General features: G+C 32.8%; 1 protein-coding gene across 1 annotated transcript; it reads left to right on the top strand.

Moving 5' to 3' along the window:
• The first annotated feature begins 15918 nt into the window (after positions 1–15918).
• On the top strand, positions 15919–19222 carry LOC107925460 (transmembrane protein 87B). The gene is made up of 5 exons (XM_016856157.2): positions 15919–16349; positions 16786–17722; positions 17882–17977; positions 18158–18294; positions 18622–19222. Exons 1-5 carry the CDS (start codon positions 16153–16155, stop codon positions 18788–18790), a joined length of 1536 nt encoding a protein of 511 aa, XP_016711646.2. The 5' UTR covers positions 15919–16152; the 3' UTR covers positions 18791–19222.
• Positions 19223–26816: the final 7594 nt, after the last annotated feature.

The following is a 26816-nucleotide window of genomic DNA, read 5'->3' as shown; positions in this document are numbered from 1 at the left end:
GGAATAGATATTTTTGAAAAACGCTCCCGATTAGAAGTGTTTTTCACCTGATTTTTTAAATGCTTTATTTTTTATTTTAAAATTATGTTTATTGGTTTTTAGGGTTAGGGTTTGGCTATTTAAAAGTAAGGTTTAGTGTTTCTTTTCTGAGATTTTTATTATTTTGTAATATTTTTTTAGATGTTAAATAATAATAATTTATTTTAAAATTAAAAACATCGTATTTACATCAACTGTATATTCAAATTGGAAAATTGAATTGGATTCATAATCGAAACTCGACCTACTCAGCAATAATGAAATACTAGTTATTAATTTTTTTCACTTTCTTAATATTAGTTTGATCCGATTTTTCAATAAATTATTTATTCTCTTATATATTATTTTCAAATAGTAAGGTTTAGAAAATATATCCCGGGAATCTCAGGATATATGATGGGTTTCTTGGAATAAGGTTGGAGTTGAAATTTATAGAGAGAAACGCTTCAAGTAGGATGCATTGTCATCAGAAGTACTGTAAGTGCATCCACCTGGAAACTTTTTCAGTTGACATGGTACTGAAAACGCTTCTAGTTAGACGCTCTTTCAGTGCTTTTGTTGATAGTGTATCCTACTTGGAGCGTTTTCTCTTGATAATTTTCAACTCCCCAATAGGCCTGGGGAATTTTATGAACTATGAGTCACCTCTGGTCTATAAAACCAATTTAGTTTAGCATCGAGCGGCATAATCCATTTACGAGCAACGAAAAATTGTAAGAAGATCAGAAGAGGAGAAATTCACACATAAGGCATAAGTTGAAGCAACCTATTTGGTTAAAGTAAGCATTGATTTTTGTTGTTCATATTTAATTACAACACTATTTCTCTGCATGATGTTTTTGTTTCAAACATATGGAATAACTTATCCGAGTCTAAAAATGAGTGGATGAATTAATGTCATTGTTTACTACGACGATGAAGTGCATGACACCGACACTGAGAATGGTGTCATTTTTTTATCAAAGAACATAGCGCGGTTGGCTTTTACCCAGCAAATTGAATTGCCAGAACTTTAAAAAAGAATTAAGCAGAAAATCGTCGGATCCAACCAGGTGAGAATATCACCGTTAAATATCAATTTTGTGCTTTGAATGATCCCATCAAATATGACGCTTTTGAAATCAGAGGTGCGAAGGGGTTGGAGGCAATGGTGTAAACGCATATTGGCAGTTGATCACCATTTCTCGAGTTTTATGCTAAGTTTGTAAAGACAGATGAAGGCCCTTGAAGGCTTATGGTAAGCTTGGGGACGAAATGAAAAGTAAGTAAATAGAAATATAAAAGGTTGATGATTATATATATTATGTATCATGAAATCTTATCATGTTATGAATGGTCAATAAATACGCAACATTAATAAACTTACTCATTTGTGAGTTGATGAGTATATCGATTAATGAATCTTATAGTATTGGCATAGATTTATGTTTATTCTATAAAGTTTATTATTGAAATGGAATATTATGCTTAAAGTTTATACGAGCTTACTAAGCATTCATTGCTTACGTAGTTTCTCTTTTACTTTATAGATTATTGGAAGCTCAAATCTGGTTGAAAGCTAGCCGGAGATCCATCACACTATCCATCGATTATATCGATAAATTTTGATGATTTTGAGTCATGGTTATAATGGCATGTGTAGGTGTTTTGTGTTTGATGAAATGGTCATTATATATATGACTTGTAAATTTGGGACTTTGATTAATTAATAGGTTGTTATGTTGGTATGTAAATGTGATGTTATAATTGTTGACATTTTGGCATTTTGGTGCTTAAATGGTAAATGATGAAATGGTAAGTTAAATACATGCTATGAAATGTTGTTTTGATATGCTTAAAGGTTGTCATTGAGGTATGGTTTGATATGGAATTAGGTAGTGAGTATTGAGTAAATAAATGGCTAATTTGTTGAATTTGGATATGGTTGGCATATGGCCAAGTTTACTAAGGTTTAGTGATGATAGTTGTTGACTGGTCAAATTGGTATATTTGAATATGATTGGTATGTGAACATTGTGGTAAATATTGGTATAGAATTAGTTTCAATGGTTAGTTTATTTATGGCTAAACTTAGCAAATGTATAATCAAGTTTGATTGTTGTGATTGATGTGCTTTTTAGGCATATTGATTATATGATTAAATACTATGATGATCCAGCTTGAATATGCATGTGTTAAGTATAATTTGGATGCATGAAAATAGGTACATTTGGCTTGTATAAGTTTGGGTGAGGAAAATGGTTTAAAAATGGTCTTTTTTTGTCCACAAGACCTAAGGCACCAGCGTGTGTCTTAGTCATATATGACACATGACCGCGCGACATAGTCGTGTGTCCCCTATAGGTTTTTATAGGTTGCATTTTGAGAGTTACACGGACTAGCACACGGGCGTGTGACTTGACCATGAGAACCAAATCAGAGAGTTACATGGGCACGAATACAGTTGTGTGTCCCTACTTCGAATGCCCGCATGACCTGAGACATGGGTGTGTGTCTCAGCTGTGTGACCTCTGTAGTATGAATTTTTCTATCTTTTTCCATGAAGTTCTAAATGTTTTTGATTTAGTTCCGTATCGTTTCTAAAGTGTTTTTAAGGCCTCCAGGGCTCAAAAAATGGACGTTATGCATGTGTTTGAATGGAATATAATATGTTTTAAAAATGGTTGTAATCGAATATTTTAGTTAAAAGTTTTCAGTAATGCTTCGTAACCCTATTCCGGTGACGAATACGGGTTAGGGGTGTTACAGTTAATCATTTATTTTCTTGATTTGTTCTTTATCATGTTCTTTGGTTAATTAATTTAGTTAATTTTAGTTTCAATCAATTACTCTAATTATTCAGTTAAATAATAGAAAGCCGGTAATTACTAGTACTTTTAGTCCTCGTAGGAGCAATATCTTTGCTCACTATAGCTAGACTATTAATTGATAAGTACACTTTCTTTAGTCGACTTTTTAGTTGGTTTCGTGGAGATCATGGATTCACCACTTTTTTAGAAAGTTCCCATTATGATACCCTACAATCATCAATGAGTGGACATTCATCTACTTTGGCCTTAGATTTCAACCACGACAACCAGAATACTGAACAGTCGGGATTTAGTGTTAGGACCCCTACACGGCACTTAGTTAATGGTTTTCATTTGAACTTAAGTCAGCCAATTTTCAATGCTAGAAACAATTACAGAGGAACGATACCAACTTCCAATGGTTGGTAATCAACAGGTGATTTTGAACATTTTGAGAACTATACAAGAAAGGATAACGTACTCTTTATGACGTCTACCGGCAAAGGGATATCCAACACGGTAGATGTTGGTGTAGTCAAGGATAAAAAGGAGACTGAATCTGATGCCGATCCAATCCGGGAGGCTAATACCGATGGTTCAGAAATTGTATTATTTTTGAACTAAAGCCGGTTTCGACTAAACCAAAAGATAGAGGTTCAAATGGTAAAGGTCCTAGCGATGATGTCGAATAAGATCTACAGTTTACAACATACTCACCTCCAGCCTATTGCATAATGTAGACCTATCGATAGAGGATGGGTTGGAGTTTGCAGAACTAGCAAACAGAAGGTTGGGCCACGCGAGTTTTTCGTTAGATTCAGGTGGTTTAGAAGTGGGGAAAAAGTTCTCAACTAAAGATGGTTTTGTCATCACGATAAAGCGATACAACATCAAGAATGGGGTAAACTTCCACGTAGTTAAATCTCAATTTGAGAAATTTGAAGCGAAGTACACAAAGCGAGACAACATATGTGCATGAAAAATCATGGCATCTGTTAAGAAGAAGATAAAATTGTGGACGATAAAGAAATATACCGCTCCGCATATGTGTATTGTCGCCGGTACTGCACTAATACTAGTTTAGTAAACAACATAGTTGAATTGCTAATCTTAACGTACTAGTGTTGTAACAAGTATCTGATGGGATCATTTGAAATTGGATTCAAAGATGATCGCAAAAATAATACTACCTATGGTCAAAGCGAGTCCCAAAATTGTGGTACCAGTTCTAATTACAAATATTCGTAGCGAGATCGATTATATGCCTTCATACCACAAAGCTTGGATCACAAAACAGAAGGTATTAGATAAGATGCATAGTGGGTGGGACGCGTCATATAACGAGATATGCTAGTGGTGTTAAGTCTTAGTGACGTACGTACCAGGTCGCATAATCGATCTGGAAATAGGGCCTGTATACTACAACGATCGGTTGCTCCATAGATGCCAAATGTTCAAACGTTTGTTTTGGACTTTCAAACAATGTCGAAAGCCATTCTAGTGCTGTAGGCCACTTGTACAGAACAACAATACTTTTATGTACGGGCGATATATCCATTTGTTATTGTTGGCACTATCGAAAAATTCAGTCGATTGCCTTTGCAATCTCACTTAGAAAGTCAGCAAATGATTGAGATTTCTTCCTATCTATGTTGAAGAGGCATGCTTGCCCTAACCTGATATTTGTGTCATCTCTGATCGGAGACCTAGAATATTTGTCGCAATTGAACAACAGGAAAGGCTTTGGGACCGCACATACCATAAGTATTATCTAAGGTATGCTTTATTGAATTACCATGGACAATACGACTCTATTGCACAACAAGCACAAGTAATCAACATGGGTATGTAATCGCCACTATTAATTATTCTTTAATATTTAACTGGTGAACAAACGTTGGACATTATGGATAAACTATTATTCATTTGTCTTGACATGGTACGAGCTCATCAAAAATCACTTCCTTAAAATGTCGGGAAACTTAGGGTCATTAATAATGACGGGGCGAACTACCTCTGCAACATACCCTTCCAATAATGGACACAATCCTACAACGAGGGTCTACATTATGGGCACATAACGACAAACCTGGAGGAATGCATCAATTTCGTTTTGAAGGGAATGTGTCATTTGCTAGTAACCTCTGTTGTCAAAGAGACATAATTTCATTTGGCTGAACTTCTTCTAAAGTGAACGATAAATTATGTTGGGCAGATGCAAGGAGGCCATGTTTGGAGAAATGATATACTAAAAGAAATTAGGAATTCAACAACACTAGTGAACTGTATGTATCTAGTATTCACTCATACGAAGACCTATGGTTTTGGGTAACAGAGTTCGACAAACCCGACTAAAGGATTGTCGGGGGATCGTACCATGTACACCTCAAAAACTGGACTTGTGACTATGAGAGATTTGACACACTTCAATTTTCATGCACTAATGCAATTATAACATGCCATAGTATACGTTTGAATCCTATGAGTTTTGTAAACAAAGTCTACAGACTAGTAAACATGTACAACATGTGGAGAAACGTATTTCCACCAGTCCCAGATGAATATAGATTGTCGCTTATATCAAGCGCTTAATTCAAGTTGTTACCCCATAAATCAATGCGTCACAATCCAAAAGGTTGACTGACAACCATTTGAATACGCGACAACATGGATATCCTGGAGAAGTAGAACCAATCGAAATTATATGGGTGGTGTAGGAACCCAAACATACAACGTCGTCATGTCCATACTGAATGGGTGATACAAGGACAACACCTCATTAATAGATCATTTAAATTGTTTACTACAGTTAACATACAATAGCACGTTTTTCTCATACAATACAAATCAATAAATTATAACAAAGGCTAACTTTAGTGAAAACACCATTTTTATTTTAAAAAATAAGTATGTTTGACATTGATGTAATAAACACATTTGATATTTATTGAAATGTTAACATGATAAGTGCAATAATAAAGTAAATCAACTATTATCATATGTTAGAATGTGTCTACATTAGGGTTTAGAATGTGCCCACATTAGGGTGGTCGACGGTTGCAAGACGAATTCCTTTTTGGTTGAACCTTCGGCACAGTTGTGGTACAGGCCTCTCATCTTTTTCATCTTCGTTTGTAGTTTATTGCGATTGGTTACTTCTCGATTGTTATTGTGCATCATTCGATCTAGGAATAGGTGGTTGGAAAGATGATCCACCTTGATAAAACAATGATCACGGAGGTATTTGCGTCACAATTGGCGTAGGGGTATAACTATATTGTGTTCTGTACGCCGATGGCATAATGACTAGACTCTCGATTGGTGGTCGAAACATAGACGACCTATACGTCGTTGTTGACATCGTCATCATCGAAAATGTGATTGGCATCGATGTGTAACATACTAGGAATGAAGGTCCAAAAACAAAACCTGACATCGAAGTAGAAGCAGAAAAATGTGGTGGAATATATAGTGCTTGTGTGAAAATGACAATGTTTGCATACACACTAGAATATGATGACACATACTGACTAGTGGGTAGTGTGAGCAACGGTGATGATGTCGGCTCTTGCGTACGTGTAAACAACAGACCCACCTTGCCAGACTTTGGATGTGTTGGTGGCCATTGTGGCCTATTCGTATGCGGTTGCCCGCTCTTATCTTCTTTGCTCAGCAAGTACGGCTTGCCAACAAGCCTAAACCAATGCATGTACTCTGAATAGCAAGTTAACTTCGGAGCGACAATGACCTCATGATAAGATAAAAACTCATCTCGATTATTCCATATGTTGATATATTCGGCATGGAATTTAATCTAGTTCTCATCCAACCTCCCCCACAAGTCAATAGGTTGTAGATCATTGAGGTCTTGAAGTGCCACTGAAATTGATTGCTTGAACCCGAATTGCCACAACACCCTATCTGATTCATGCTTCTCCATGATAGCGTACACTACCAATGGCATCTTCACGTGTCAGATGTTGAGATTTACTAGGAATTGGGACCGGATGTATTCCCGAATTGTCGGATCCTCGTATGGCGTCCATATAAACTATATTAAAATAATTTAAAGAAATTAGTTATATATATACTATTAAATCTCAAATCAAATATTGTAATAAAATAATACAAATTAAAAAAATACTTACATCCGCTTCAGATCGTTGGTCTAACAGAAGCCATATATCTCACAGTTTATTCAATCTCGCATAACTTAGATTATGATTCCACCTATTGAAATAATTTGTTAATAGAATAATATAAACTTTAAATTATTTTATCATGGTAAATAAATTATCTAATGAATTTTACCTTGTTACGAGTGGGAAATTGTAAGGGTAGTTTGCTTCAGGACGTAAAAATGGCAGTCAATACCGCACACATGACTATAATAGTAGCATGCAACCACCAATTTAATTTTTTTATGGTTGAGTCGCCTGCCACATCTTTCAACTGCCACATTAAATGAACCAAATTTCATGACTTACCCGTCATTAGGACACCCCTAGTTATCATAAAGGTGTAAACCCGAACATGTTATTCTCTTTCGATTTCAGTCGAATCCTCATCAAGCTCACCAAAATTTCTTCTTAACCAAGGCATTTCTATCCAACCTCCAAAAATTGTCTCAGGAACCAACCTTAAAAGTTCGTCGCATAAGGCTTTCCAATCGACGTAAACAGTCCAATTACTACGGACTCATCCACTGGTAAACTAAGCTGTAACTACACGTCCTCCAAAGCTATAGTACACTCACCACATGGAAGATGGAAAGTATACGTCTTAGGTCTCCACATTTCCACCAACATGCATAAGAGTGTCTGGTCCAACTTGCAGCCCCTACGTACAAGGGCCACGTGTGAAAAACCGACTTCTCTCAAGTACGATTTGATCAAGGATGATGGAGGAGTGGGTAGATTACGAATGTTGGATTGCAAAATTCGATCTTCTGCCTATTCAAGGAAAAAATATACAAAATATTAAATTTAAATATAACAAAAAATATAAAAATTATACAACATTAAAATATAATAAGAAATATTCTTACCATTTGCAATTGGTCGACAGAAATGTGGTTCTTATCATGACAGATTAGAGAATTTGCTATTAATAATTTCGAAAAAATCCGAATAATTTGTATTAAAAAATAATTTAAAAATGTTAAGATAATTTAAATAAATAAAATTGAGAGAGCGAAAAAAATTAGTGAATTTAAGTGCATTTTGTAAGTAATTTGAGAGAGAATTGAGATCGAATTGGGAAAAAATGAAATAGGGGGTTATAAAAAAAATTGACATTTTGGGGGGGGGGGGGCAATGTCTAATTAAATAGCGGTTGGAAAAGTAGTTGTTTTTTGGATTGTTGGGGGAGAAGTGCTTTCAGTTGTAAGCATTTTCCAAGCAACACGTTGAAAACGCTTTTAACTGGAAGCACTTTTTCTGCAAATCACCTGAAAACGCTTTTCAAAAAATACTTATTCCAATAATTTTTTTAAAAACTGATTTATTCATGTAAAAGAAATTCTAACATTTATTAGTAAATTATTACCTTTATCGTATGTGCGGAAGGAAAAAACTTAGAAGTAATTATTTTCTTTATAAAACATTCAAAAAAATATTTCCTTTATAAACATATTAAAAAATATTAGATTTGTCATGCCCATAATTAAATTTTAAAATATAAGTTAAGTGATAATTAATGAAAACGGGCCAACGTTGTGCCAGCTGAGGCTCCAAAATCAAGCTTTTTTCATGAAACTGAGAATGTGATTATAGCGAGATGATTTATAGCTATAGGTGGTGCGCGGGAAATATAAGGTGGATGAGAGTTGCCCAATAAGTATAACTCGAACGAATTGCTCATTTACTTGGAGGTCGTTAGTAAATGTTTGGAGCCTCTTACGGGAAAACTTAATGTGGAATGTTAGTGATGGGCGGACTGCTCGATTTTCGGACGATACATGGATAGGTGAGCTTGGGCCTCTCCGAAGCTTGCCTCACCAATTGGGTGACCAAATGGAGGAGGCAAAGGTTTGTGATATGGTTGACATACATGGTGAATAGAATTGGGGAAATTTTGGTCAGTTTTTAGAGCCAAATATCTTGCTTCGGATTGATCCAATTCCGGCGCCAACAATAAGTACAAGGACTGATACGATTTGCTGGAATGATAGATCTTTGGGGCTATTCACAATCCAAGATGTGTATGGTAGGTTGGTAGGTGTATCCAACAGTGCTATGCGCTGGCAATAGAAGCTAATATGGAAGAGTGTTTTGCCTCAAAGAATACGGTTCCTAATTTTATGGTTGGCATTGCGGGAGAGAATCGTGTGTAAAGCTGAAATTTTCCAAAGGGGGCTTTGTGATGACTGTGTTTGTTATGTGTGTAGGACGCCTTATGAAAGCGTTCTTAATGTTCTCCGAGATTGCGGGGTGGCAAAAGGGATATGGAAACGGCTTGTACTTGCAATGCACCGAGGCAGCTTCTTTGCTTTAGCACTATCGGGTTGGTTATTATCAAAACTGTCAACGGGTTGTGATCGTATATGCGAGGGGGTTAGTGGCACTTCTTGTTTGGAGAGGTTTGCTGGCAGATATGGAAGAACCGTAATTTGCGGTTGTTTCAAGGTGGAGGCTTTTGCGCGGGAGTGTAAGTTAAAAACTGTCTTAGCTGAGCTATAAGCATCCAACAGGTCATGGCGTGGCGTCGTCAATTTGCTGGATGAGATAGAACAATGATTCAATGGCGTACTCTTCCGCAGGGCTGGATTAAAATCGATTTTGATGGGGCAGTGCAAGGAGAGAATGGTTGATCATCGGTTGGAGGAGTGTTGCGAGATGAGCAAGGTCAATGTATAGTTGGCTTTCAAAGAGTCATTAGTCTGTCGGAGGTTCTTGTTACTAAGATTTGGGTGATGTACATTGGCTTAGTGTTGGCATGGAATAAAGGACACCGAAAGGTAAGGTTAGAGAGTGATTGTTTACAAGCTGTCCAAGTGGTGACCAGTAGGAACACACGAGCTTGCTCACTTGCAATTGACAGGCGAGTTTGGAGGCTACTGGAACGAGAATGGCAAGTTCACGTGATGCATGTCGTGAGAGCGGCAAATTTTGTTGCAGATTCTTTGGCGAAAATGTGCAAAAGAGATGACTTAACCACCTGGTATATTGATGTTCCACCTGATTGCATCCGGCACTGGCTCCAACAAAATGGGCTTGGAGTACATCATGTGCGAATTGTGATGAGCTGATTGATTCTTTATTCTGTCACTAGTTTCTCTTCTTCATTCAAAACAAATATTATACAACATGCCTTGAATCGTTAGATTTATAATTTATAATTAATAATTAATAATTATTTTATTTAAGAGATAATGACAAAAAATCTTCTTATACTTTGACAATATTGTCAATGTAGTATCTACACTTTTAATTTTTCTATTTTGATACTTGAAATGGGTCTTTTTAATTTATGTCAAATTTTAACACATGGGCTAAACACTTTTAATTTGTCTATTTTAATACCTGGAGCTAAAGATGTTAATTTATGTTAGATTTTGACATGTAAACCAACGAATGAACTTCATGTGACAGTGAAGTCAAGTAAATGAATAGATAGAAGGGTCTTGAAATGAATTTTCATTTTCTTTATTTTTTGGTCAACTACATTTAAATGATAAATTAATAAAATAAAATATATGTTCGGTATTTCAAGTTTTGGGTTTTCAACCTTTTAGGTTATTTTTTTCTTTAATTTCAAAAAAGTCCCCTCCCAAATGGTTTTCTTCAAATGGGTGTTCGGTGCTTTAGGTAGAAATTGTAAACGTAGTGGCAGTGAAGATTGCAGTCCCCATTTCAATCACAAAAATAAAACAACACAATCAAATCCCTAGATTTTGAACTTTCTAAAAAACCTGGATTTTCTTGCATGGATCAAAGTCCAGAATAAGTCATCGTCAAACGACATTGTTTCGAGAATCTCTCGTCATGTTCCCCTGCTAGACACCTGAAATTTATGTTATCAATTTCAAATCCAAATCATGATTTTTGGAGGAAAAAAATAAGTAATGCGAAAAAGCAAGCTTTTGGTTTTTTCAAGTATATTAAGAAGTAATTAGATAATGAAGAGAAATAAAAAAAAGTTGGATAATGGGAGCTCATTAATGCATATACTTCTGTGTTTTGGACTTATTTCCAACCCCCCTCTCCAATCGTTCCTTCCCTTTATTCCTCCAATAAATTTCTTTATACTCCCAAAACCCTACAAACAGAGGAAAGATGTAATACATTGGGAGAGGGAAAATTTAATTTAAATTATAAAATTTATTTGATTAATGTATTTGATCCAAAAGTAAAAACATTGAAATTAATTTCAAAGCCCTTTTATATGCCTCTTTACTTGAACCTATTGCCACGTGGCACCCATTCTTTGGCTCATTTGTCAAATTAAAAAAAAAACTAACATCGTTAGTCCTAAGTTCCAAGATGCTAGACAATAGAAAAGTTAAAAAGTATTATAATAGACAAATTAAAAGTACAAATACCAGATTCGCAATTTTATCAAAGTACAGTTTTTTTTTTTTACCATTATCTCTTTATTTAAAAATAATATAAAAAGACAAAATTGTTATAATAATTATAATTTAAAAGGAAAGATATTTATATTATTTTCTAGCTGAGACGATAACTTGATTATGGATGACATTAATTCAATTAACATTGTTGATATATACAAATGATGGGGTAGTATAATTTGTATAATAAAATTAAAATGCATTAAAAATATCAAAATAAAGTTTTGATTGAGTGGTAAAAAATATAGATGATATGAATTTAAATCTTTCTATATGTAAATTGTTTATTTATTTTTAAAAATATAAAAAAGACAAAGTACCCTCACAATAATATAATATTTTAGTAAATTTTCTGACCGCGTCGGTGTTTGGTTAACTCGTGACCCAAACTCAATTAGGGGTTTAAATAATAGTATAAATAATAATTTAAATTTAAATTTAAAAGAAATAGTATTTTTATAATTTCATAACCGAATTATTGACGTGATTAAGGGTGACACCAACTCAGTAAAGTGCTTAAATATATGTATGTATTAGAGTAGATAAACACCTTATAATAAATATTGTTAGAATACCATTTTGTACATGAGTTTAACTTCATGTTCAATTTGGTACCTAGACCAAACAACATAATGAATGTTTAACACGTGCACTTTAGTGAAAAAATATAGGTACTTAAACGGGATAAAAAATATAAAACTCATGTATCATATTAAACATTAAAGCTAAACTTGGGTATTTAAACGAGACAAAGAAAAACTCAAGTATCAAACTTAAAAAGCTAATATTAAAGTGAACCTTTAAGCTAAACTCAAGTACCAAATTTTAAAGGGTAAACTACACCAACTATTTCTAAACTTTATATAAAATTATTTTTGACCATCCAACTTTTAAAACTTACGTAATAGCCATTAACATTATCGAATTGTTACATTTTTGCCACTTATCTTTCGTTAAAATGATGATGTCGCACATTAATCTAAAGGACTAATAACTAATAGGGTCTCTGAAATATAAATAAAATGTTATTTTGATATTTTTAAATAATTTCTTAATAATTATTTTAAAAAAGTTTTTTAAAATCTAAAAAAATTATAAATATAAAATGTATTATAAAAATTACAAATAATTGTTATAAAAATTAAATAATTTTTTATATTAATATTAAATTAAAAAAACTTTAACAATTATTTATAATTTTTATAATACATTTTTTATTTTTTTATTTTTTAGATTTAAAAAAATTAAAATAATTATTAAGAAAATATTTAAAAATATTAAACTAATATTTTATTTATATTTCAGGGACAAATTTGATTATTAGTCTTTTAAATAAATGTGGCATGTCATCATTGAGATAGAAAAATGTAACAAATTTTAAAAATTTTAACAATTTAAAAGTTGAGTTTTAAAAAAAATAAGTCACGTCTAACTTATTTGATAAAATTAATGGAAAATAAGTTAGCATCGTGACTAAAAATACATGTTTAAAAAATCAAAATATAATTTAAGTACTAAATCCACTCAAAACACATAGTAAAAGGACTTTTTATAGCATTTGACCATTAATTCTTTTTATAGAACATAAAATTTGCTTATTTGATATAACAACAATAATAATGGTAAACCATGGTCACCAGATTAAGTTTTTGTTTTTTGTTCAACTATTATATGTTACAATATGATTACTCAAATTATCATGTTATAATATTTTGATCACTTATCAATTAATTATCGTTATTCAATAGAATGATATTATAATATTTTGATCACTTATCAATTAATTATCGTTACTCAATAGAATGATAGCGCAACGCATTAACTTAAGTATTAATATCTAATTTGACCCTTCAACTATAATTAAGATATTAATTTAGTATTTCTAAAAACTTTATTAATAACTCTTAAAATATCTTAATATAAAAAATTCTAAAAAAAACCATAAAATTCTAAATAAAAAAAAACCAAAATGTATATATTTTTTAAAAAAATTCTAAAAATATATATTTTTTCACATTCCTTGATTCCCCATTTATGGGAGGACTTTTATAAAAGGTTGTAATAATCATTACCGGTATTGTTATTGAAAATTTATTCGATATTTTTAACAATCATATTTTAAAAACCGTTTGGTAATAGTGCATATTTCAAATATCAAAATAAAATTTGATATATGTGTATCTTTTTTATTGAGTTTGTGTCATAAATTAATTGAACATCAATTTAATTGAAAATTTATCAAATAATCTAATATTTTTTTACAAAATAATAAATATAATTACAAATGTCAATTGAAACCCAAAATAAATGTAAAAGAATAATTTTTTTAAAACTCCATCAATACAACAAAGGTTTCAGTCTCAACATCAATAGAACATTATGATACGTTGACAATTGACTTTGTCACAACTCAAGCACTTAATACAACAAGAAATTAGCTCTGGACGGTCCAAAGCGGCGAGCAAAAACAAAAAAAAAATCGAATATTCACCAAACGAGAGAGGACAACAATAAAATAATCCCTAAAATCACTTGTAAAACTAAGATTACATGCATAAGCAAAACTAAGAAACATGATACAAGATCAGACAAAACTTCTAAAACTAAAGACTTATTAAACAATGAAAAAACAAACAAAAAACATATAAAACTTAAGACAACACGGGTCCAAATCGACACGTGAATTTATTTTTATACTAAAATGCTCTTCAAACAAAAATAAATTAAGAAGTTGATGAAGAGTCACCCACTTTCTAAAAAAAACTACTGATGGCCAATAGAGTTTTAGCAAATGATAGGTACTGTCATTTGTCCATCACAACTTGCGAAGACAATAAAGATACCTACAAAATAGATCTACAAATTAAAAAGAGAGAATACGTGTAGTGAATGAGAAGAAGAAAGAAAGAAATAGTTTATGGGAGAAGAAAAAGACGAGAATCAAACGACTTAATCTAAAAAAATAACTTAAATATTGTAGGAACTATAAAATTTAAAATCTTAATTTTTACCGTAAACTTTTTATAAATATATATTATTTTCACCCAGAACCATATTATTCTTTAAATTCCCACAACTTTAGTATAACGACAATTAACCATGAAAATAGCTTACGAGAGAATAAAAATAATAATTGGGTAGTTAGCCAGGGCGAATTTATTTATTTTCTAGCAGGCAAATATTTTAAAATAATTTGAAAAATCAGTTTTCTATTCATGTTTTATCTTCCCTGCAATGTCCTTTAATTCATAAACCTTCCCAAACACATTGTCCTTAACCTTTTTAGCAGTTGAATTCCGTGTCTTTTTCGCTTTGCCCCGAATCACATTGGTTGCCTGCCTTACCATTTCCTTTGCCTTATTTATTGCTACCAAATTAGTAGCAATTCAAAATAGAACAGTCATCTCAATTAAAAACTTTACAAATTCTGTAAATATATGAAAAAACTAAAAGAAATATGTTAAAAAATATTAGCAATTAATTTAACACTAGAGGGATTGATGGTTGGGTTGGGCTCAAATTAGTTTTTTGAGTTTGGGTCTGGTTTGATCCGAAAAATGAGTTTTTTTTAACCTGACCTAAGTCATGAAAAGTAAATCCGAGCTTGACTCAGCCTGTCCATATTTACTTTTTTAAAATTAATTTTATATTTAAAAATAATTTTTTAAAAAATAATACACTAAATGCACAAAAAAAGCATTAAAATAATTTTTTTTAACAAATTAAAAATACATTAAAAAGTATTTATATTAAAAACCACTACCATAAATATAATAAATATTTTATTGTATTAAATATATTTTTAAAAATTTATATTTTGGGTTGAGTTATTTAGTTGGGCGAATTTTTTTTAAGTTGTGAGTAATGTATTTAACTATTATTAGGTTAATAATTTAATATAAATATAAATATATATAATTATTGCTTAGCCTGTATAATTAATATAATATTTTTATAACATAATGCATTCGAGTCAAGCCAGACTGAGCTTTTGGACTAAAAAATCTTATCCAAAGCCTAACCCATGTAAGAAACAAACCTTAAATTTAACTCAAGCCCATTTTTCAAGTCTTATATTTTTGTTCAAACCCTCTCATTTTTCGAACGAAACTTTGGGCCTGGATAAGTGACCCTACCCATGAGCAGATATATCCTAATACAAGTGTGAAAGTATAGAAAGGATATTAATTACTTCACTAATAGTAGCATTAATTTTTTTAAAAAAATAATCTCATTATAGATTCTGATTATATATGTTCTTTTTTACACAATACATAGAATTACCCATAGCCTCTCTTCAACCCATAAATAGGAGAATAATGTACTTGAGTTCATTTCAATTCACATCCTCTTATATTAACAATAATATCTATATTAATCATATATTCTTAATTTCATTAACTCATTGTTTGACACTTTTCTTTACCTTCACAAATGCTTTGAGTCTCATGCTTCAAAGCATTTAAATTTGTAAAAATATTAAAATACCAAACTAATATATATTTAATATAACCAAACTAGTATTTTAACCAAAATGTTATCGTCACATTTGATAGGTTGGTGGTAGTACAGCCACGGAGCCGCGCGTATAGGGCGCGTAACTGTACTTTCCGCTCACCGACAGTGACGGTGTGCTTGCTTCTTTGATTAAACCATTTCTTTAATCTTACTCACTCTGCTTTCCCTTCAAATTCGCCGATCTACTCTCTGGATCTGGTTAGAGCCTAAGGCTATTCCCCCAATTTCCTAGCCATGGATTCCGCATATCTAGTATCTATCTTCCTTCTATTATCAACCGCATTAACAACCATCAACGCTTCCATCCACATTTACCAAAACCAACTCTTCAATGAAGTCGGAAATGCTTATCTTCTCCCTGGCGGCAGTGAAGGCCTCGCGGCTTCTCGTTCCTCCGACAACTCCGTTTCCGATGGCCGCTCTTTTATCCGGTGACATTAAAGATACATTATATTTATTTTAAAAGTTTTAAATCGTTTGTTTTATTTTAAACTCAGTGCATTAGCGTTTTAAGTGAAGAATATGGTGTTGTTTTATTTATGTGGATTAGATCGGTTAGGAAGTAGTTAATGCTTAGGTTTATTTATATTTATGATCATCGTCGGAAGATTTAATTTTGAAAAAAAAAACCATAAATATAATTTTTCCTTTTTTTTACTAATTATTAATTGCATATTCAAATGGAAATGATTATTTGAGCAGATCCGAGTTTTCTACGCTATTATCATTTTTCCAAATATATAATTAATGCTGTTTTCTCATGATCTTATGTGGCCATGGATTTAAAACAGTTATGTCCATTCATAAGGAAACCAGTTTCTTGGTGATGAATTTTAAGCCTTAAATGTATTTTATTTATTTTTTTAGATTTGAGAATATCACATTCTGGAGGACTCAGGCTGCTGCAGATGAACAGTCCGACAAGGAACATGGTACCGGGTTGATACAAGCTGTGATTTTCGAGGCTGCTGATAGAAATAATATTGGTGGTTCAGCTTATGGTGGACAGAGATCGATATGTTGTACCCCTGATCTTGCTAAGCTGGAAGGGTGCAAGCAAGGCGAAGTCATTCGGATACCTTCCTCAACAGATAGTAAATGGCCTATGGTTCTGAACATATATTTTGGTGGGAACGACTTGTCAACAAGTATGGACAATGCTAAGGCCCCCATCATGAAAACGGGGATGTATAATTTGTTTTTCATAGCATGTGATCCGAAGCTAAAGGGAACAACAATGAGTGGGAAGACCGTGTGGAAGAATCCTGATGGTTATTTACCTGGGAGAATGGCACCATTGAAGAAGTTTTATGTTTACATGATGATTGCCTATTTGTTGCTTAGTGCCATTTGGTTCGCACAGTACGTGAGGTTTTGGAAAGATATCCTGCTACTTCAGCACTGTATCACTGCTGTCATTGGTCTCGGTTTGTTTGAAATGATATTGTGGTATTTCGACTATTCTAATTTTAACGGTGCAGGAATGAGGCCTGTTGTAATTACAACTTGGGTTGTGACAGTTGGAGCAATAAGAAAAACACTTTCCCGACTTCTCATGCTTTCTGTTTCGATGGGTTATGGTGTTGTACGTCCAACTTTAGGTGGCCTTACTTCAAAGGTGCTTCTTCTTGGAGCTACTTATTTTCTGGCCTCTGAATTGCTGGACATTACTGAGTATGTAGGGACCATCAATGACATATCAGGAAGAGCAAGACTCTTCCTAGTCCTTCCCGATGCATTCCTGGATGCGTTTTTGATATTGTGGATCTTTACATCTCTTTCAAAAACACTAGAGCAGTTACAGGTATTTGTGTTCTCTTCTTTTTTCTTTATGCTTTAGTGATTGGTGATCTTAAGTTTCTCCATTAGAATAACTGCACTCATTCTTTATCATGATTTTATGTTCACTTTGCTCTTTCATTCAGTACAAGTTTCAATGACTGACAGTAGTTTTCTCATCCAGGTAAAGAGAATATCAGCAAAGTTGGACCTCTATAGGAAATTCTCAAATGCACTAGCTGTGGCAGTGATTGCTTCAGTCGCATGGATAACTTTTGAGGTATATTTTGTTTAGATTTTGGTTTCTTTCTTAGTGTCTCTTGCTATTTTATTGCAGATAAATGACAAATATTTGTGTTTCAAGTGAAGTATTACGAGTTGTACTTAAAGCTGGTATCTAGCCGTCAGTAAGATACAATGGGTTCAATTTATCACAGATCTGATTTATTTGGTACGACAGGTATACTTCAAAGCAACAGATCCATTCAATGAGAGGTGGCAAAGTGCTTGGATCATCACAGCTTTCTGGGACATTCTTTCATTTGCACTGCTCTGTGTTATTTGCTACCTCTGGGCTCCATCTCAGAGCTCCCAAAGGTGCGTTTTACTCTTTTGAAGTATTACTGAGTCAATTGGATGACCTTAGCCTTTTTTCCCCCTCAAATTTAAAAGGATGGCAAATTTTGCTGCTGAATAGAGCTCAATTTGACCAAAAGGATGGCAAATTGTGGCCATATTCTACTCCGAGTACTTACCTTTTTAGTTTAGAATCTTCATTCAAATAGTCAAGGAATCTTCCCTATATATAAGTTGTCATGACAATTCTCTTTCGAGTGTCCGTACAATTATTTCAAAGCTTTAATTTCATCCGTAGTATCTCCAATTTTCATGCTAACATGCTAAATACTGTTAAACTTTGCATAGATATGCATACTCGGAAGATGTCAAGGACGAATTTGATGATGAAGAAGCTCAATCTCTAACAAGGGGGCAGTCTGATGGGGATGTCAATTTAGTCAAGCAAGAGAGAAATAATGGAAATGCCGGTGTCTCTGATCCCGAAGACGACTCAGAAGAGGATAAGAGGGAGTGAAATCTCTCAAAGTCTAACATGATTTTAATCAGCAACCTTGTTCCGCCGTGTCAAAACCACCTCAACTGGGCCCATTGGAAGATAACATGTTATACTTGAAGCAACAGTTCTTCGAATCAGCTTGCAAAGGGAGCCCATTTGTTGCCAAACATATATGCTTGCTTACTGTTGCCGTGGGGTAGATTTGTTTTATCTTTTGTCCATATTAATTTTTATTTTGATTACATGACTATAGGGAAATGGGTCATTTCCATGCCATTTTTATGATGGGGGAAACCTTCCTTGCAGTCTTGATGTACTTCTAAAGGTTCCACAAGTTGAATTTTGTTTCTTTTTCTTTATTGGGGGTTTGTTTTTTAATAATCAAAGGTTGTAATTTTTGCCATTATGTTATGCTTTTAACAGTATAAAATGCAAATTTGATTTCAAACACGCAAACGATTTTCTTAATTTGTTATTATGGTTTAGTTCTCAGAATTCATAGAAATCCAGTCATAGGAATTACCTCTCAAGCATTGATTAGGAAATGAATAGGTTGAAGTAACGTTGGCCACATGTCCATATTTAAATCTCTAGATTTCTGGCAAATATGATGCGGTTGGACACAGTCCTTAATTTGCCTTCTTAGTTCCAACAGAAATAAGGCCTAATTCGGAAGCATGTTGCTTGCCTTTTTTAGTTTCAACAGAAATAAGGCCTAATTCCGAAGCATGTTGCTTGAGTGCCAGAATGCCCTCTTAAGGAGAGTCATGTAGTAATTTAAGGATTTGCTCCCTCAATGTGCCTGTGTTATCGATGTATACCCTCCCTTTGTATCTCAATACATCATTTGTAATTGTTTGATTTTTAATAGTGTCAAAAAAGATGGTTTCAAAACTCTATTTTCATAAATCAAATCCGTAAATATTAAATTAAAATATTTATGGAGTTGGTATAATAGTTTATTAAAGTTTAGTCCTTCAATTTTGCTTATTAGTTGTTTAATTTAAGTATAAGAACTAAATTGTAAAAGTTTTATCACTATAAGTTTTTAATTGACCAAAGATTTAGAGACTCAAATTGCAATTAACTAAAGGTCAAAAAATGGAAATTTAGTCATTTAGGAATGGGTACTAGTGGACGGTAGCATTATTTGTTGATTAACTTGATTAATTAAAGTTGTTTAGTTAAAATAAGTTTAATTAAAAGGTTAATTTACATATAATTACAAAATTTGTGGAATGAAAGAGAAGAAAGCTTCATCTTCTCCATCCACCACCGAAAGTTCTTGAAGAAAACCTAAGGAATCCTTTTCTAAAGCTTCAAACTTTCGGCTACTAGTTGGTTAGTGCAATTAAGTCATTTTCTTATAATTTTTTTTATGTTTTTAAGGTTGTGGGAGCTTGATTTAGATAGTCCATGTACCAATTTTTAAAACTATTAGAGTTTTTTAAAGTTTCCATTATTGATTTCTTTAAGAAATTGGTGTCAAATTGATAGATTTTAAGCTTAGATGTGAAAAATGACTAGATTGTAAAGTTTAATTGTTAGTTTTGTTCAAAAAGACTAAAGTGTATAAATTGTATAATTGATGTGAAATTTCTATAATAATAGATAGTAGAGGGTCCTAAAAGGATGTAATTGAAATTAGTTTTCAAATCAAAGCTTAAATTTGATAGTTATGGCTATTTCGGTTTTAGGGACTAAATTGAATAAAATAAAAACTTTAAGGGGCTTTTCAAAAATGAAATTAAATAGGTACATGCATATCATGGAATGATATAAAATGTTTGATATTTATATTGATAAATTGAATTGAATAATTGTATAGATTGAGAATTTGATCAAACTAGAGATAATCGGGAAAAAGCAAAAATTGTCAATTAGTCCTTAAAGACTCGTTTATTTGCTGTTTTGCCAGGTAAGTTCATATGAAACTTACTAAATTATTTGTTGAATTGCGTTTGTTTCAATTGTGTGTTTATATTGAAGTGGTTTTGGTAAAATTGGCATTTTCAGCTTATTATGGAATGAATGGGCTGAAGTAACTTTGGTTTGGCCAAATGTTCATATTTAGATCTCTAAAAAATACCACACGATTGGACATAGTCCTTAACTTGCCTTTTTAGTCCCAACAAGTAGAAATAAGACCTAATTGTGATGTATGTTGCTTGGGTGCCAGAATGCCTATTTAAGAAGAGTCGTGTAGTTATTTAAGGATTTGCTCCCTCAATGTGCTTGTGTTACCAATATAGACCCTCCCTTTGTATCTCAATACACCATTTGTAAAAACTTGATTTTTGTTGGTGTCAAAATAGGTGGTTTTGGAACCTCATTTCTGTAAACCGAACTCGTAAATATTAAATTACAATATTTACGAAGTTGGTAAAATAGTTTATTAAAGTTTGGTCATTGATTTTTCATAGTTCGTTGTGGCAAATTATTCTGGTAGAACTAGTTAATTGAATAAAATTATTATTCTAGATCATGAACGAGCTGAAAATCATAGAAAAGATAAAATTTTAGAATAGTCCCTGTACCTTTATCATCACTGCAATTTAGTTAAGTAAGTTCGTTCAGTTTAATTTTAATACATTTTTAAATGTATTATATGAACTTAATTATATAATGTTGGATTATATTGATGCATGTAATTGAAAATGGAAATAATGAATTGATATGACATCGATCACCGATTGAGATATTCTGAGCCAATGAATGTTTGGTTGTTGAACTATTACTTGCATATGGAATATGAGATAGTGGGATATTCACGTATTGTTTTGTGATGGAATGCTCTGAACCGATAAACGTAGGATAGAGTATGATTGGCATGCTAATAGGTTATTATGCACGTAATGCGAGATTATTCTGAGCAGTGAAGATGATTTCTGTATATTATCTATTCATTGGATATGCTGAGGTCTTGCATTTGTTGCGGACTATCGTGCTATATTACAGTGTTTCTGGTGTACTGGATGGTACTGGCTCTTATGAGCATCTGGTGTGCTGGGTGGCACTAGCTCTTATGAACATCTGGTGTGCTGGATGGTTAACTGTGTACTCATATCTATATATCATTCATCGGGCTATGTTTTATTGATCTATGAATGTTATTGAAATGTGAAAACTAATTTGTACTATTTTATTGAGCATTACTTACCTGTTGTGAGCTGTAATTTATAGGAATTTTGTTAATAGCCTTATAACAGGAACTCTGTTCATTAATTTATTTATTTGAATTACTATATTTAATTGGGTAAGCTTATTCATTTAATTGATGAACTTACTAAGCTATATGAAAGCTTACTCGAGTATTTGTCTTGCTTCTTTGTAGATAACGTCTTGTAGATAATCGAAAGATCGGATCAACTCGAAGAATCATACTATCCGAGGATCATTTGGTAGCTTTTGAATAAAACTTGGCTTATATGACATGTAATAAGAGAATTTGATTATGTATTGTAATGGTTCATAAGTACTTGTATGGTGTTTTTGTTGTGCATATGATGTTATAGTATGAGTAGCTATGTGTTGTAAGCATGCTTAAATTTTTAGATAAAGCATAAGTGGTTGTGCATGAAATGGTAAGTTTGGCTTGAATTGGGTATGGCATTTTGGGATTGAATGTAAGTCATTTTGAAGGCGCCTGTGGCTTATACATTTGGTTAAGGAAATGAATTGGGTAAGTAATTATATTGTGGTGTTATGGATGACACATTGGTTAGACACTTGGGTTGGTTCTTTTGGCATGTTTTGAGTGTCTTTGAATGCCTCTTGAAAGCTTGATTGCATGCATTTTTAGCATGTGAATGTACTTAATAATTTGAGAATGGAAATGACAAGTTTAGGGTCAATTTTGGGCACACGCGGCCTAAGGCACAAGTTACCACACTGTCGTGTGCCCTGAGCGTGTTAGGTGTAGGGTTCACACGGGCTGACACACAACCTGCGACACGACCGTGTGACCCAAGTTAATGAGTTACACGGGTAGACATACAGGTGTGTGGAGTAGCTACACGGGGGTGTGGGATAGCCATACAGCCATATTCAGAGCCACACGGTTTGGGCTCTGTCACACAGCCGTGTGACCCTTGAAATGGAAATTTTTAATTTTTTCCTAAATTTTTTTTGTTTATTTCAAATTGGTCCCTGATAGTTCATAAACCATTTTAGGGCTTCGTAGGCTCAAATAATTTGATAATCATATGTTATGTGTTATGAAATGTTCTTATTTGTACGATAATACTTTGTAACCTATTCTGGCGACGATAATGGGTTATAGGTGTTACAACACCAATTTAGGCCAATGAGTCAGTGGGTTGCCTTTGATGTTGTAACACTAGCTTGGAAGTCACAACACCACCTCTAGACCACTTAAGAAGCATACTACCTTTGATGTCACGACACCAACTACGTGATGTCGCAACACCCAACTTGATGATATTTAAATTTGGGGTGAATTTTGCATTTTTTTATTTTTTATGATAGAATCATGAAATCTTTGGCTGGTCAGAGTCGTTAAAATTTTGTGTATTTATATTTATGTGATAAACATGATATTTATATGATTGCGAATGTATGTTGATGCATATAGGAGATAAGCATGCCATAAATATTAGGGAAGAATGCTACATGTACTTGTCATGTCGATTCCTTCCGAGAATAGAAGGGCTACAAGGACCGACGCATGAAATGCACTACTGGAAATAATGGGGCAGTGGTTTGATCAATTTATGGGTGCTACTCCACCACCGCCTCTACAACCAGAGAATAACCCTGCTCAACCGTTAGCTCCTCCTCCTGTTCAAGTTCCAAATGCGCTTTAGGACGATCTAATGAAGGAAATATGGAAGCAGGGCACCAAAGAATTTAGGGGAGAGAAGGATGACGATTCAATAGAAGCAAAAAATTGGATTTTGCGAGAGCTATGAGTTACTAAAGAATTACAATGCACTTCACCTGATAATCTTCAGTGTGCAGTTTCATTGCTTAAAAATGAAACCTACTAGTAGTGTCATGCGGTGACGAGCATCACTCCACGTGAGCAAATTGGTTAGGATTTCTTTTTTACAAAAATTTCATAAGAAGTGTATAAATCGACTCTTTGTTAAGCAAATGAAAAGAGAATTATTAAATATAAGTCAGGAGAGGATGACTGTATTTGAATATGAGAGGGAGTTTGTTATATTAAGCAAGTATGCACAGGATTTGGTGCCGATGGAGGAAACTATAACACCCTATACCCGGCCCAGTCATTGAGCCTAAATATAAAGATGCCACACCACCATCTTACTACTCATACGCTACAGTGTTCACTATTTTAAAGCCAGCATATGTCATTCATAGCATTTGCACAGGTTTTAATATATACATGCATTAATCATCATTAAATCATGCTGGACATACATTAATGTAACTTACCGTGATAAAAATTCAAGCATTTGGACCACTTAGCAAAATTTCAAAGTTAAACACATAGGTATCGGTACTAACCTCAAGGTATCGATATTTTCCCAACATGGTACCGATACCACATGGAAAATCGATACCAAACTTGCATTCTATTTCTCACCAAAATTCAAAACGTAAAAAATTATCGGTACCTTACTTAAAGTATCAATAAATCTACCTCGAGTATCGATACTCAAGCCAGGGTATCGATACCAAATCTCTATTCTGACTTTCTGCATGTTTCAAAGCACATATGTATCGTTTTTAAAAACCCGAATATTGATACCTTTGCCTCTGAACATAAAAACACAACATACAATAGTATATATCCATTCCAAATATGTTTCTAATCATCATACATCAACTACTATGACAAATAACCATCCAAACGGCTTAATCAATAGTTTAAAATACCAAAAACGTGTCTGAGAAAGTATCATCATACCATCATCAATGTTCATAAACCTAAGCAAATATATAAACTCATAAACCTTTAAAAAAACAAAAGCAAAACCAGAAAATAGTCCAAACACATCATGGCATTAAACAAGTATACCACATTGCCTTATTCCCTAATACACAAATAATTAAATGAACACTTACGAGAATTAACAAGTCTTCCTTGGATCACTCCCTCGAAAAACCACACCGCCCATACCGAAACGTCACTAATATGCATATGTTGAAAAGAGTGGGTGAGCTTTAACAAGCTCAGTGAACGAGTAGAATAACCACAACGCAAACGTGCCATCATGCATCCACAAACAACTATATAGGACAAACATATTGTTCTTATAACTAGTGTCATACTTTTCTTATTCTTGTATTATCTAGTAGTCCATTTACATAGCAATTGCATACTCTTTCAAGCATAAATCTAATATCACATATTCATTTAAGCATAAACCATGATTCACGCTGCAACGACCCAAAATTTACGAGTATCGAAAAGTGAATTTTCGGGTTTTCATTTTCAAAAAACGAATTCGTAAATATTTATTAAAAATATTTACGAAGTTAGTTGTGTGATTAATTGGGTTTTGGCTAGGTGAATTAGCTTGAATCACGGTTAATTAGGTATATGGACTAGATTGTAAATAGAATAAAAGTTGAATTATAAATTAGAGAAAATTTAAGGGACTAAATAAGTAAATAAACCAAATTGTGACAATTGTATGGTAGTGGTAATATACATGTGTAATAAATACATACATACATTTGTAATATACATGTATACTTACTTATTATTTAAGAAAATATTATTATATTATATTATTATAATTAAAATAAAGTAAATAAAGAATAAACAAAAGAAATAGAAAGAACAAAGAACAGAATAAGAAACGAAATTAGGGAGAAAAAGGGAGAAAAGAAAAAGAAAGGAAAAACTAGGGTTTTAAGGTTCAAGGTTTAATTGGTAAGTCAAATTAGTCCATTTTTTTAATAATTTTATGTTTTTAGAATTCTAGAACAAAATACTACTTGATTTATGTTGAAATTTTGAAAGTTAGCGGATTTTTAGATTTTATTCATGTTGAATAAATTGAAGTATTAAGGGTTAAATTGATAGAATTTCAAGTTAGAATTGAGAAAAAAATTAAATTGTAGAATAAATTGTAAGTTTAAAATAGAGGGGCTAAATTGAGAAATTTTAAATTAAGGAGTTTATGGTAAAAATAGAGAGTTAAAACTAATTTTAAGTGAAATTGAATGAAAATATAGAATAAATTGTGAAGAAAACAAAGTTAGTTTTGGTTAGGGATTAAAATTGGATTTTAGGCAAAAGTTGGTTAGGGATTAAAATTGGATTTGAGGCAAAAGTTAAGTATAAATTGAAATATTCAATGTGAAATTGTGTGTATTGATGATTTTTAATTGTTTTAATTTCATAGCTAACGTTGAGTTGGAAACCTCGGCTAGAAAAGGAAAAGGCAAGATTAACGAGGAGTAGCTTGAGAATTACGGTTTGTATTTCTATAATCCAAATTTAATAATTGTTGTTGTATTTATTGCTTAATATGTATGGTAAGTGGAATTGAGGTAAGTATTGGTATTGTGGTAATGAAATGAAATGAATTGAATTGAATTAAATTTTGAGTATATGTGGTTATTTGAATTGAAATGTATATTAGTTGAAATTGAAAAGTGATGTGAAACCCTATTAACTGTATCGGGCTGAGTCAGATATAGTTGGTATGCCATAGGATTGGAAGAGTTCAAGGATACTTTGACCATGAGTCGATGAGACACTGGGTGTCAAACTATTACTTCGGATAAATTCGATGAGGTACTGGGTACCAACTTGCTTCAAAATGGCAGATGGGACACTGGGTGTTAATCTATTTACTTCGAATTATCTGATGAGGCACTGGGTGCCATACTGGTGTGTTTTGGTTGGATTCGTGTATTTGCCAAAGTCCGAGTCCTGTTAATAGGGGTAAATAAATGAATTGGCAATATGAATGATATTGGATGATTTTGAACATGAATTGGAGTAGGATATTGAATTGAGTTATGAAATTGAAATGTATGAACCAATGGGTTCATGGAATGGTTATTGATATAGTTCATGAAATTGTTATTGATATAGTGA

The sequence above is a fragment of the Gossypium hirsutum genome, chromosome A01 (genome assembly GCF_007990345.1).
Source record: "Gossypium hirsutum isolate 1008001.06 chromosome A01, Gossypium_hirsutum_v2.1, whole genome shotgun sequence".
NCBI classification, from domain to species: Eukaryota; Viridiplantae; Streptophyta; class Magnoliopsida; order Malvales; family Malvaceae; genus Gossypium; species Gossypium hirsutum.
Note: the sequence above shows the minus strand (reverse complement) of the source record. Positions and strands in the feature narration are given on the sequence as shown.

Excerpts from the sequence above, each read along its gene's own strand:
- LOC107925460 (XM_016856157.2), top strand. The coding sequence starts at position 16,153 with ATGGATTCCGCATATCTAGTATCTATCTTCCTTCTATTATCAACCGCA. Across the intron at positions 17,723-17,881 it reads AAACACTAGAGCAGTTACAG|GTAAAGAGAATATCAGCAAA; the intron begins GTATTTGTGTTC and ends TTTCTCATCCAG. Across the intron at positions 17,978-18,157 it reads TCGCATGGATAACTTTTGAG|GTATACTTCAAAGCAACAGA; the intron begins GTATATTTTGTT and ends TTGGTACGACAG.